This window comes from Tamandua tetradactyla, chromosome 7 (genome assembly GCF_023851605.1).
Source record: "Tamandua tetradactyla isolate mTamTet1 chromosome 7, mTamTet1.pri, whole genome shotgun sequence".
NCBI classification, from domain to species: domain Eukaryota; kingdom Metazoa; phylum Chordata; class Mammalia; order Pilosa; family Myrmecophagidae; genus Tamandua; species Tamandua tetradactyla.
Window position 1 is genome coordinate 174,450,859 of NC_135333.1, and position 12,956 is coordinate 174,463,814.

Sequence of the window (12,956 nt, forward strand, 5' to 3'; positions counted from 1 at the left end):
ATTGATTCATATACTGCTTGCCTTGATGTGTTCTGTGCCTCTGTGAGAGTTGTGTGGGTTGTTATCTCCTGAGAAATCACTGTAAATGGAATTACTAATACTTTATAAGTAGGTTGGGGGAGTTATATATTTTTCTGAAACATTTTGACATTTTCAGATGAAAGACTGTGTTTGAAGCAAATTGGTGTGTGAAGCAAATTTTCCTTCCTCTGAGCACAGGAGAAAATAAATACCTCGTGCTTGTCTTTTGGAGAGCTTTCATAAACTGCTTTTATTGAAGATAAATTATCAGAAGGATAGAATCCTCACTCCCAAGAATATGGTCATCTAGTAGCAAACTTTTCTGCATTTTGGGTCTTGGAATTATTAACTGTATGTTTTCACCTAAGATTTAAAATAGGTTTAAATTTTATTTTGTAATTGCCAGACATGGGGAAAACATGGCTCTTTAAAATGATCCTGATTCCCAAATTTGTTATTGTCTCATTTTCCCTGTTTTCCAGAAAGGGCATGAGGTTGACTTTTTTTTTTTTGGTTAGAAATAATTGTTTTATATAGTTGAGTGATAATTTAGATACACATATATACATATGCTTATCACAGTGAGGAAAAAATGGTTTAGAAAGAAGGGTTTTTTGTTTGATCTGTGTTTAAAGGGGTCACTAAAGAGAATAAACTTGCTTAGGAATTCCTTTTTAATAGTTTTCTTAAATAAAAGCATCCTTTGATCACAATGGAGAATAAATTCAACATTTATTCACTAATGCAATAAAAAAATACAATGTAGATGCTACCAACACAGTGAAAGGCACCTCTCAAATCTTAACACTACAAAAAGACTAGGGAGTTCTATAGAAGATTAAAGGCATTTGGGGATTTCTCAACATCTTGATGACCAGACAACAAACTGCAAGATATCAGGTAAATGATATTAGCGAGAGTAAACTAGGTACTAGGTATCATGCAAAGACTACATATATTAACTCATAGCATCATATCTTATCTGCACTAAGCAATAAATGACCTCCATTCTGCCATTACTAACTAACAGATTGTGGCCGTTCTTATTTTCTGGTTCCAGGGAAATAACCAGAGATGCAGCAGTATAATAAATAAATGTGATTTTCCAGGCTTGCCAGTTGCTAAAACAGAGTCTCCAGGACTATACTAGATGCTTATGGTAGATCTGCACAGGCTAATTTTAAAGTGCATGTAATTTAAGCCCGAGCCTCTGAAATATCATTTGTAAGGTAATAGTTTTATATATTCATAAAGTTTAAATTAAGATGAAACAATCTCATATAAATAAAAACTTGTTAAGAGGCATCCAGTCTCTTATAGGCTTCTTCAGTGAAAAAGTTAGTATGTCCTTCATCTGGGATGAATTGTGAAGAACATCCCAGTCCTTCAGAAGAGCATTCTGGTTTGGAATCAGCATCAAAATTTCTTTCTCAAGTACTGGTGCTTTGAGACTGTTCTGAGAAAGCTCTGGAAGAGAGAGTACTTCACTACTATCCATTTGAAACATCTGTTTTACCTTCTCCTCCTCTCCTTCCATCTCATTTGTCAGAATGTGAAGTTTGCTTTTGAGGCTTTGAATGTTCTCATTGACTCTGTGGTCTCCACTATTTTATCTGTTTCTTCCTGCAATATTGCCAGACCTTCTTCATTAGCACTGTGCTATGCCCTTTCCATTTTCAGTAGACTTGACACTGTTAAATTTTTCTGTTTCACACAGTTGTAGCAATCTTTTCTTCAGACAGTTGAGATGATACTGGATTTGTTTGTTTTCTTTAATATTGTTACTCAAATTGCTATTATTACTGACTCCATCATAGATTGTAAATACTTTCTGCTACTCCTTGAAAGACGTTGCCAGGTTTTTCTCTTGTTGGATGTTATCTTTATCTGTTTCAGATTAGTATGCTTTGTTTTTCCATCTGGAGAGAGATGATTTGGGTGTTTTTAAACCCTCTTTAAGGTGTTTAAGAGGGTGTTTCTACCCTCTTTCTCTGATAACTCCATTTCTTCATCAGTTTTTCTTTTTGGATTTCTTTTTAACTTGAGATTTTTTCTTGGACACATTTGCTTTGTCAGGCATCCCCTATAAGTGGGAACAATTATAATGTGCTTCAAAAATCACTAATTCCTGTGGGTTAGTATTTAGAGAAATTGGCGCCCAAACAATCGAAAACCATGAAACCGGGAAGTGGCTGTGTAGCTGAGGTTGACTTTTTATAAAAGAAGTCAGATTTTACTTTCAGTGTGTAGGATAAATGACCTATACTAATCTGTGAATTTGATCTTTTCTGCCAAATAACTTCCAATAGGTGCTGGATCAAAGTTTTTAATCTACATTCATTTATTCATTCAGTGCATGCTTGAGTGCCTTTATGTGAAAACGGCTGTGTTTGGGAGGTTTAAAACCAAGTCTTTGCTTTTGAGATGCTAATGCAGAGGAGAATGTATATGCACAGGTAACTATGATGCATGTTGTTTTCGAAAAACACATCTTTCTGAATTACTCCTACTTAAAATAATTGTGGACAAAGAGTGGCATCATAAGGATTTTGGAGTAACTTAATAGTTGGTTTTGCTGTTCCTGCATTCGTATGAAACGTTATGCTACTACCTAAGAAAAATGAACCAGTCTGCAGAGGAAGGAAGTTACGGGTTAATTGACTTCCTGGCCCCTGAAGCCCATGATTGGCAGGTGTGGTGGGTCGCCTTTTTTCTTCAGCCCCCTAGCGGCACCTGTGGTGGTTAGTAAGCGCTTTCGATGGCGTGGGCTGAGAGCGAGTGTTAATCCCTTCCCTGTGCCTGGGTGCTCGGGACTGACCGGCCCTCTCCAGCCGGAAGCGAGTTTCCAGCCGCTTCGCTGAACTAGCGGGCGAGCCTCCCGCAGGGTCGCGGCGGGTCCCGGCGTTCGCCTTCGTGGCCCGACGAGTCCGGGCCCCAGGCCTCTTCGCCGCGCAGGCGACCCTGGCGGCCCAGTCCCCGTGAGCGCGCTCGCGGCCCGCGGTAGCCTTCCGCTCGGCGTGGGGAGCCGGGGGCCCCTCGCGAGTGCGCGCCCGCGCGCCCGCCCTTCCCCGGCCCCCGGGAACGAGTTCCCAGCGTCCACCTTGCGTTTGATCCTGGAGAGTTGGCCTCTATAATTGGGGTGTGCATTTCATTATCGTTGCCCCGCGAGCATTTTATAATCTAACCAGACTTTCGGGTTCTCAAAAAAAGGACCTTTTCATCGCGAGAAAGAAAAATGTAGGTCGGCCTAACTGCACTGTATCGCGGCGAATGTTTTAAAGAGTGGGACCTTTCCCCCCTGAGTTTGCCGTAGCATGTCTTTACAAATTGAGTGACATTGTCAGGAAGCGCTGAGCCAACACCTGTCCCTTGAGCAGGTGTTTTTCAAGTGCCCATTGTTGCGTGGCGTGCGGCCGCGGCCTGTCGCTAGCGCGGAGGCGGGGCCCAGCCGGCCGCTAGTGCGCATGGGCGGGGACGGGCCGGCCGCCAAGTGCGCATGGGCGGTGCTGGGCCGGCCGCTGAGGCGCGGAGGCGCGCGGCCTCTGGCTTCTGCCGGCTTCGGCGTGCGCGGCGGGGGAAACGTCGGGGAGGCGCCCAGCCGAGGGCGGTGGCTGGAGGCATGTGTGATGAAGAAGGTTCCCCGAGAGCTGGCGAAGAGAAGAGACAGAAGCCCGGGCGTGAGCCCGCCGTGAAGCCGGCGGCGGAGTCGAGGAAGGTGGAGGAGGCGGCGGGGCCTTCTAGCGACTCTGACGACCCCAGCTCCGGGGACGCAGACGTCGATCCCCAGCTCCTGGGGCTTGCGGATGACGAGGAGAAATGTCGGCGCATCCGCAGGCAGTACCGGCAGCTCATCTATAGCGTGCAGCAGAATCGCGACGACATAGTCAACACGGCGAGCGAGTCCTTAACCGAGGCCCTCGAAGAAGCCAACGTCCTGTTCGATGGAGTGAGCCGGACGAGAGAAGCGGCCCTCGACGCGCAGTTTCTTGTGTTGGCTTCTGATCTGGGTAAAGAAAAAGCAAAGCAGTTAAACTCTAATGCGAGCTTTTTTAACCAAGTAGCGTTTTGTGACCGTCTGTTTATGTTTGTGGGCCTAAACTGGATGGCGGGTGATGAGCGTGATGAGCTGGATGGTTGTGATGCTTCTTTGGCTGTTCACTTTTGGGAGACGGTGCAGAAGGAAGCAGCAACCTGGCTCTTGCAAGCTGAGACGTTCCACTTCATCTTTGGCTCTTTCAAGCATGAGTCTTCTGCACGGAAACCACGTCCTGAACACCAGAAAAAATCTCACAAAATGGAAGAAAACAGAGATATGCCGACAAAGCTGAGGAAGTTGGACCCTAGTAGTAATCAAGAAGCGACAGAAAAAGAAGTAGAAAGAATCTTGGGATTGTTGCAAACCTACTTTCGAAAATATCCTGATAGTCCTGTGTCCTATTTTGAATTTGTGATTGATCCAAACTCTTTTTCTCGTACTGTGGAGAATATATTTTATGTTTCTTTCATTATAAGGGATGGTTTTGCAAGAATAAGGCTTGACCAAGACAGGTTGCCAATATTAGAGCCAGTTAATATTGATGAAACTAGGAAAGGAAACAATTGCAGTTCCAATGGCAGGAAACAAGGAGTTATATCTTTGAGTTTACAGGACTGGAAAAATATTGTGGCAGCTTTTGAAATTTCAGAGGCTATGATCACAAACTCGTAGTAAAGATTTTTGTGCTTAGCATAAATGCGTTTTTGTTTTTTCTTAAATATCTGAAAATGGAGAAAGTAAAATCCAAATAGAAGAACATACTTTGTCTCTTGTAAAGTGGGAAACTTTTTTTTCAAGAACATTAGAAATTGTTTTACTCTCTAGTGTATTTTTCTTGGTAGCTTAAAAGATTGTCATGATCTTATGAAAGAAAAGTCACAGGTATTTTAATGGGAAAAAATGTTAAATACACTTTAAGACTATACTAGTTAAAATAAGTTGTGCTTTTAAAAAATTAATAAAATAATTGATTAATAAATTAAAAAGTATTGGGTAATACAGATGCAGATGCTCTCATAACCTGCTTTGCTTCCATTACTAGGAGCTCTGGGGAACATCAGGGGTTTCTTATTAGGTTGGGGGGACAGTTGGTGAAAAAAATGAGTGGTCAAGAAAGGCAGTTAATATGCAGCCTTAGGGCTAAAAATTCAGTTAACATGCTTCATTGCAGAGGAGGATACAGTAAGATCTCTAAGTGGGTAAACAATTTCTCCTGTGACCAGACTCAACAAAAGTAGAGTATCTTATCTCTGCTACAGGAGGGAAGGTGTCAACCAAGTGCTGAAAGGTGACAAGGAATTAGTCACAGAAGATGGGAAAGCCTGCATTGCAGGCAGGGAAACAGGGCAAACACATGAAAGTGTGAGAAGTTATGGCACAGAAGAACTATACAATTTCTAGGAAACTTCCATTTTATTTTGTTGAACTGGACAAAAAATAAATACCGTCATACACTAGTATCCCCAGTTATTTATTTATAGAATAAATATTTTTTTCACGTTTCTTCAGACAAAATTTTTTACCATCCAGTTATAGGCTTTATCTTTTTGGTAATTTCTTCCCTGATAGCAAGTTTTTCTCGTTGTAATATCTGCTTGTAAACAACATGCCTTTTAGAGTTAGTGATGTTTCATCATGTAAGAGCCTGGAGTATTTGTTCCAATTCAAATATGCATTTCTTTATAGAATTCTAAATGCCTGGATTTAAAGACTTTTGTTTAATTTAAAATACATGATTTATTTCAATGTTCTTTAGCATAAAGCCGTAGAGACTTTTTGTTGTTTGTTTTTTGCAGTTGTTTAAGAATATAAGTTACACCCTTGTTTGGAGATTGTTGCCGAAATTTTGATTCTTAGTGCAATTTTCAAAAGTGTTCAAAAAAAAAAACACCATTTTTTGAAGGTACAGTGAGCATGCAGTAAGCTTCTTTCCCTTATCTCTGTAGGAACGCAATATTTGGTAGTTGTAACTTTTTATCATTTGTCTATTAATTAGTTGACAAGTGTGTAAATATCTCTTATGCATAGCAAAGACAATAAACTTTTAAAACTATTCTGAGTTCAATCTGGTACAAGGAAGGAAAATCCAAAGATTAAATGAATGACATCAAGGTTAAAGTGGGTGGGTTAGGGGGGAATGTCGTGTGTGTGTGTGTGTGTGTGTGTGTGTGTGTGTGTGTGTGTGTGTGTGTGTGTGGTGGGGGAGGAAGAGGTGGGGCTCTTCACCAAAAATAGTGGAGATTTTTAGCAAGAATTGAACTTAGTCATGAATGTCTGCCAATTGTTCCTGAAGTAGTCATTCCTTCCTTTTCCTCATGTGAAGGAGCTAATGCTTCCTGGTCTCGTCAGCCTTTGATTTAACAGTCATAGATGCATCATTGTTTTACCAATCCTCACTTTATGTCTTTACCAACCTAATTCCTTAGATTTTCCAGAGACCTCCTGTTTGGGGAAAAGGTACTCTTAGAATAGCAAAAAGACCATGCTTGGATTCTTTACTCACCATCAGATTGCTCTGTTCACTGCCTTAGCATCTTTACTAAAACTATTTGACATTTACTGATAATTGAAACCTTTTGATAGAGAATGTAAAGATTTTGAGGAAGATATTTTTTGGAAGTCCTTGCTGAAGTTACAGCTGTTAAATTATAAGATTGCCCACTTATTTTGTGTACTCCAGATGCAGAGACGGAACATCTAGTTCATTGCTAAATATGAATAGAAATTTTCTTCCTGGATCATGTGATTTGGACTTTACACTTTTAACCAGAGTCATAATAGTGAAATCAAACTATATTTATCTTTTTGTGCCAGCTTATTTCACTTAGCATGCTTCAGGACCTCATTTTGTCTTCTGCATAATATTCCATCGTGTGTATATACCTGTATTAGTTAGGGTTCTCTAGAGAAACAGAATCAACAGGGAACACTTGCAAATATAAAATTTATGAAAGTGTCTCACGTGACCGTAGGAATGCAGAGTCCAAAATCCACAGGGCAGGCTGCGAAGCCGATGACTCCAATGGATGGCCTGGATGAACTCCACAGGAGAGGCTCACCAGCCAAAGCAGGAATGGAACCTGTCTCCTCTGAGTCCTCCTTAAAAGGCCTCCCATGATTGGATTTAGCATCACTAATTGCAGAAGATCAGCTGTGGATGTAGTTGATGTGATCATGACCTAATCCTATGAAATGTCCTTATTGCAACAGACAGGCCAGCGCTTGCCCAATGAGATGAACAGGTACCACAACTTGGCCAAGTTGACACCTGTCCCTAACCATGACAGTCCACCCCTTGTCAACTTGGCGCACGCACACACACACACACACACACACACACACACACACACACACACACACACACACACACACACACACACATATATATCACCTTAGACCATACTTAATTTCCAAATGAAAACAAATAAGCACACATTTTTTCTTTTACCTGACAATACTCAACTGTCCAGCATATAAATGGAAACACATTAAATCTCTCCAGAATAGGGTGCAAGTCCTTGGGCAACATTCATTCTTAAACTTGTTATCTTACAACTTAAATAGTATAACACAAACAAAACAGCATTACAGTCCTCGTTTCTGTAACTGATCACGTGGTCGAAGTTCATATTTATCACTGCCTTCTTCCACCACCCATTCCATGTTTCCTTTCCCCTCAGCAAGCACTTCAGCTGGCCGTGGTTCTTTGCCTGGTGGGGTGACCCAAACTTTCATTCCTGAAGTCTCAGAGCCATTAGTGGTCCTGCCTGGATTGTGTTGTTGCAGTTTTCCATTGATTTTAATCACAGGGCATGGTAGTACTAATAGACGCCCCAGGGGATCTCCTATATTCCAAGAAAACTCTTCTTTACCTCCATTATGTAGTTGCAGTCCTACTTCCTTCTGATAGTCAGGGTCAGTTACCCCAGACAATAATATAATCCCCTTCTTGGTGTGTTGATCCAGAGGCATAAGTAGCCCAAAGTGGCCAGGTGGCAATCTTAACTTCCAGTTCAGTGGTATCACTGTTGTTTCTCCTGGAGAAAGCACACCCCGTTTTGGAACTAAAACCTGTAGACCAGCAGAACTCAGGGTAGCAGGGACAGGAAGCAAAAATTTTCCTAGTGGATCATTAGGAGTAATAGTGAGTGGTACCACACCCATTTCCACCCCTTGGTTCCTGGACCCATGGATCCTGGCTATGGGAGAAACAGCACCATACAGCGGACGCTGATTCAGAGCATACACAGCTTCCTGGAGAACATTACCCCAGCCTTTCAAGTTTTTGCCACCTTGTCGGCACCGTAATTGAGTTTTCAAAAGGCCATTCCACCGTTCTATCAATCCAGCTGCTTCTGGATGATGGGGAACATGGTAAGACCAGAGAATTCCATGAGCATGTGCCCATTCCCGCACTTCATTTGCTGTGAAGTGTGTTCCTTGATCCGAAGCAATGCTATGTGGAATACCATGACGATGGATAAGGCATTCTGTAAGCCCACGAATAGTAGTTTTGGCAGAAGCATTGCGTTCAGGGAAAGCAAACCCATATCCAGAGTATGTGTCTATTCCAGTTAGAACAAATCGCTGCCCCTTCCATGAAGGGAGTGGTCCAATGTAATCAACCTGCCACCATGTAGCTGGCTGGTCACCTCGGGGAATGGTGCCATATCGGGGGCTGAGTGTGGGTCTCTGCTGCTGGCAGATTGGGCACTCAGCAGTGGCTGTAGCCAGGTCAGCCTTGGTGAGTGGAAGTCCATGTTGCTGAGCCCATGCATAACCTCCATCCCTACCACCATGACCACTTTGTTCATGAGCCCATTGGGCAGTAACAGGAGTTGCTGGGGAAACAGGCTGACTGGTATCCATAGAACGGGTCATCTTATCCACTTGATTATTAAAATCTTCCTCTGCTGAAGTCACCCTCTGGTGTGCATTCACATGGGACACAAATATCTTCATGTTTTTAGCCCACTCAGAAAGGTCTATCCACATACTTCTTCCCCAGACCTCTTTGTCACCAATTTTCCAATTATGGTCTTTCCAGGTCCCTGACCATCCAGCCAAACCATTAGCAACAGCCCATGAGTCAGTATACAAACGCACCTCTGGCCAGTTTTCCTTCCAAGCAAAATGAACAACCAGGTGCACTGCTCGAAGTTCTGCCCACTGGGAGGATTTCCCCTCACCACTGTCCTTCAAGGACACCCCAGAAAGGGGTTGTAATGCTGCAGTTGTCCACTTTAGGGTGGTACCTGCATATCGTGCTGAACCATCTGTAAACCAGGCCCGAGTTTTCTCTTCCTCAGTCAATTCACTGTAAGGAACTCCCCAAGAGGCCATAGCTCTGGTCTGGGAAAGAGAAGGTAATGTGGCAGCAGGAGTGGAAACCATGGGCATTTGTGCCACTTCTTCATGTAACTTACTTGTGCCTTCAGGACCTGCTCTGGCTCTATCTCGTATATACCATTTCCACTTTACAATAGAGTGCTGCTGTGCACACCCAACTTTATGGCTTGGTGGGTCAGACAACACCCAACTCATGATAGGCAACTCAGGTCTCATGGTAACTTGGTGGCCCATGGTTAAGCGTTCAGTCTCTACTAAGGCCCAGTAGCAGGCCAAAAGCTGTTTCTCAAAAGGAGAGTAGTTATCTGCAGCAGATGGTAAGGCTTTGCTCCAAAATCCTAAGGGTCTGCGTTGTGATTCTCCTACTGGGGCCTGCCAAAGGCTCCAGACAGCATCTCTATTTGCCACTGACACTTCCAGCACCATTGGATCTGCTGGATCATATGGCCCAAGTGGCAGAGCAGCTTGCACAGCAGCCTGGACCTGTCGCAGAGCCTCCTCTTGTTCAGGTCCCCACTCAAAATTAGCAGCTTTTCTGGTCACTCGATGAATGGGCCGGAGTAGCACACCCAAATGAGGAATATGTTGTCGCCAAAATCCAAAAAGACCAACTAGGCGTTGTGCCTCTTTTTTGGTTGTGGGAGGGGCCAGATGCAGCAATTTATCCTTCACCTTAGAAGGGATATCTCGACATGCCCCACACCACTGGACACCTAGAAATTTTACTGAGGTGGAAGTCCCCTGTATTTTTGTTGGATTTATCTCCCATCCTCTGACACACAAATGCCTTACCAGTAAATCTAGAGTAGTTGCTACTTCTTGCTCACTAGGTCCAATCAACATGATATCATCAATATAATGGACCAGTGTGATGTCTTGTGGGAGGCAGAAACGATCAAGGTCTCTGCGAACAAGATTATGACATAGGGCTGGAGAGTTGATATACCCCTGAGGTAGGACAGTGAAAGTATATTGCTGACCTTGCCAGCTGAAAGCAAACTGTTTCTGGTGGTCCTTACTAATAGCTATTGAGAAAAAAGCATTTGCCAGATCAATAGCTGCATACCAGGTACCAGGGGATGTATTGATTTGCTCAAGCAATGATACTACATCTGGAACAGCAGCTGCAATTGGAGTTACCACCTGGTTGAGTTTACGATAATCCACTGTCATTCTCCAAGACCCTTCTGTTTTCTGCACAGGCCAAATAGGAGAGTTGAATGGGGATGTGGTGGGAATCACCACCCCTGCATCTTTCAAGTCCTTAAGAGTGGCAGTAATCTCTGCAATCCCTCCAGGAATACGGTATTGCTTTTGATTTACTATTTTGCTTGGTAGGGGCAGTTCTAGTGGCTTCCACTTGGCCTTTCCCACCATAATAGCCCTCACTGCACGAGTTAGAGAACCAACGTGGGGATTCTGCCAGTTGCTCAGTATGTCTATGCCAATTATACATTCCAGAACTGGGGAAATAACTACAGGATGGGTCCGGGGGCCCACTGGACCCACTGTGAGACAGACCTGAGCTAAAACGCCATTGATCACCTGGCCTCCATAAGCCCCCACTCTGACTGGTGGTCCAGAGTGACGTTTTGGGTCCCCTGGAATTAATGTCACTTCTGAACCAGTGTCTAATAATCCCCGAAATATCTGATCATTTCCTTTTCCCCAATGCACAGTTACCCTGGTAAAAGGCCGTCGGTCTCCTTGGGGAAGACTTAGAGGAAGGTCAACAGTATAAATTTGTGGCAGTGTAACAGGTTTCTTCCCCATAGGGACCTGGCCTCCCCTTTATTCAAGGGGCTCAGGGTCTGTAAACTGTTTCAAGTCTGGAAATTGATTAAGGGGCCGTGACTCTGTGTTTTTGTAATTCAGGTTAGACTTCTGTTCCCTTGACCTAGAACTCTTTTGTTTATACAGCTCCAACAAGAATTTAGTAGACTGCCCTTCTATTGTATTTCTAGGCACCCCATGATTTACTAGCCAATGCCACAAATCTCTGCGTGTCATATAATTTTGATGCCTCGTTTGAGTTTGTTGTCTATTATAATAGCCGCGTCTACCCTGTCTTTGGTGATTAAGTGCTGCCACCTGGCTTCTGCCAACTCGGGATGCTGTCATCCCCATTGTGTTTAAGGATTCCAGCTCAGTGACAGCAATTCCTACAGTAATATCTGACCTACAGAGAAGTGCAACCACAGAGCTCTTGAGGGATGATGGTGCTAGTCTCACAAACTTATTTCTCACTGTTCTGGTAAAAGGTGCATCTTCTGGACATTCCTGGGGTGTAACAGCAGGCTTTGCATGATAAATCCACTCTAACATCCCAATCTCTCTAAGCCTCTGGATCCCCTCATCTACATTATACCAGGGAAGTTCTGGCATTTCAACCTCAGGTAATGTTGGCCACCTTTTGATCCATGTTTCAACCAACCACCCAAACAAGCTGTTAACACCTTTTCTAACTGCTCTAGCTATAACATTGAATGCAGAATCTCTGCTTAGTGGGCCCATATCAATAAATTCAGCCTGATCCAGCCTTATATTCCTCCCACCATTATCCCGCACTCTTAAAATCCATTGCCACACATATTCCCCTGATTTCTGTCTATATAAATTGGAAAACTCACACAGTTTTTTTGGAGTATAACGTACCTCCTCATGTGTGATACTTTGTACCTCACCTTTAGGGGCCTGTTGGGACTTTAGTCTAGTTATAGGTCTAGAAGAAATGAGGGGTGGTGGGGGTGGGTCATGAAAAGAATTAGAAATATCTTCCAAGCCATTTGCTTCAGGGCTTTCATTTGCAGTTTCATCTGGTGAAACAGGATTAATAACTCTAGGGCTAATCCCTTCAGGAGGAGGTTGGGTGGCCAATTCCTCAAGGCAGGCTGGAGGTGGGGCGGCTATGTCCTCAGGGCAGACTATTACAGGGTTATCTAAAGAAGGCTCAGCATGGTCTAGGGTTTCAACCTCACCCCCAACATCATTATCAATCCATATGTCACCATCCCATTTTTCAGGGTCCCACTCCTTTCCAATCAATGCCCTCACTTTAACGGCAGACACCATGCAAGACTGAGATTTCAGTTTACGTTGTAAAGTTGCTACTCTAACAATAAGATTCTGAGTCTGATTTTCAGAGATCTCAAGTCTACGGCTACAGGAAATAAAATTTTCCTTCAGGATACTCATAGAAACCTCTACATCTTTCAGACGGCACTTAAGCTTCTTGTTTGAAGCCTTAAGCCCATCCCTTTCACCCTTTAATGTAGACAGTGTATCCAACAACAACCAACCAACATCTGTATAACTCTTATTTCTACAAAACTCTGTAAAGGTGTCAAAAACATTATCCCCCAGAGTCTGGCTTTGTACAAGCGAAGCATTAGGAGAATCGAATGATGATATTTTGACTATCTCCTTTGCCAACTCAGTCCATGGATTGGGAGTGTCATTCTGATTACGGGAATCAGAGTCCTTAGTGTCTCTGAGCCCAGTCAGAGTAGAAAACCATTCATAAAAACCCATTTTTAAGATTCTGTTCCTT

At 43.3% G+C, this 12,956-nt stretch overlaps 2 protein-coding genes and 1 pseudogene across 6 annotated transcripts in view; 2 read left to right on the top strand and 1 right to left on the bottom strand.

Annotated features, from left to right (window-relative positions):
• The window catches only part of LOC143642891 (thioredoxin reductase 1, cytoplasmic), a 173,156-nt gene that overhangs the window by 77,918 nt on the left and 82,282 nt on the right, over positions 1 to 12,956 (top strand). The gene's annotated exons all lie outside the window — the stretch shown is intronic.
• Positions 786 to 2,941, bottom strand: LOC143642894 (centromere protein Q pseudogene; annotated as a pseudogene).
• Positions 3,529 to 6,110, top strand: EID3 (EP300 interacting inhibitor of differentiation 3). Its single transcript, XM_077168167.1, has one exon. It carries the CDS (start codon positions 3,641 to 3,643, stop codon positions 4,727 to 4,729), a length of 1,089 nt encoding a protein of 362 aa, XP_077024282.1. The 5' UTR covers positions 3,529 to 3,640; the 3' UTR covers positions 4,730 to 6,110.

Excerpts from the sequence above, each read along its gene's own strand:
- EID3 (XM_077168167.1), top strand. The coding sequence starts at position 3,641 with ATGTGTGATGAAGAAGGTTCCCCGAGAGCTGGCGAAGAGAAGAGACAG.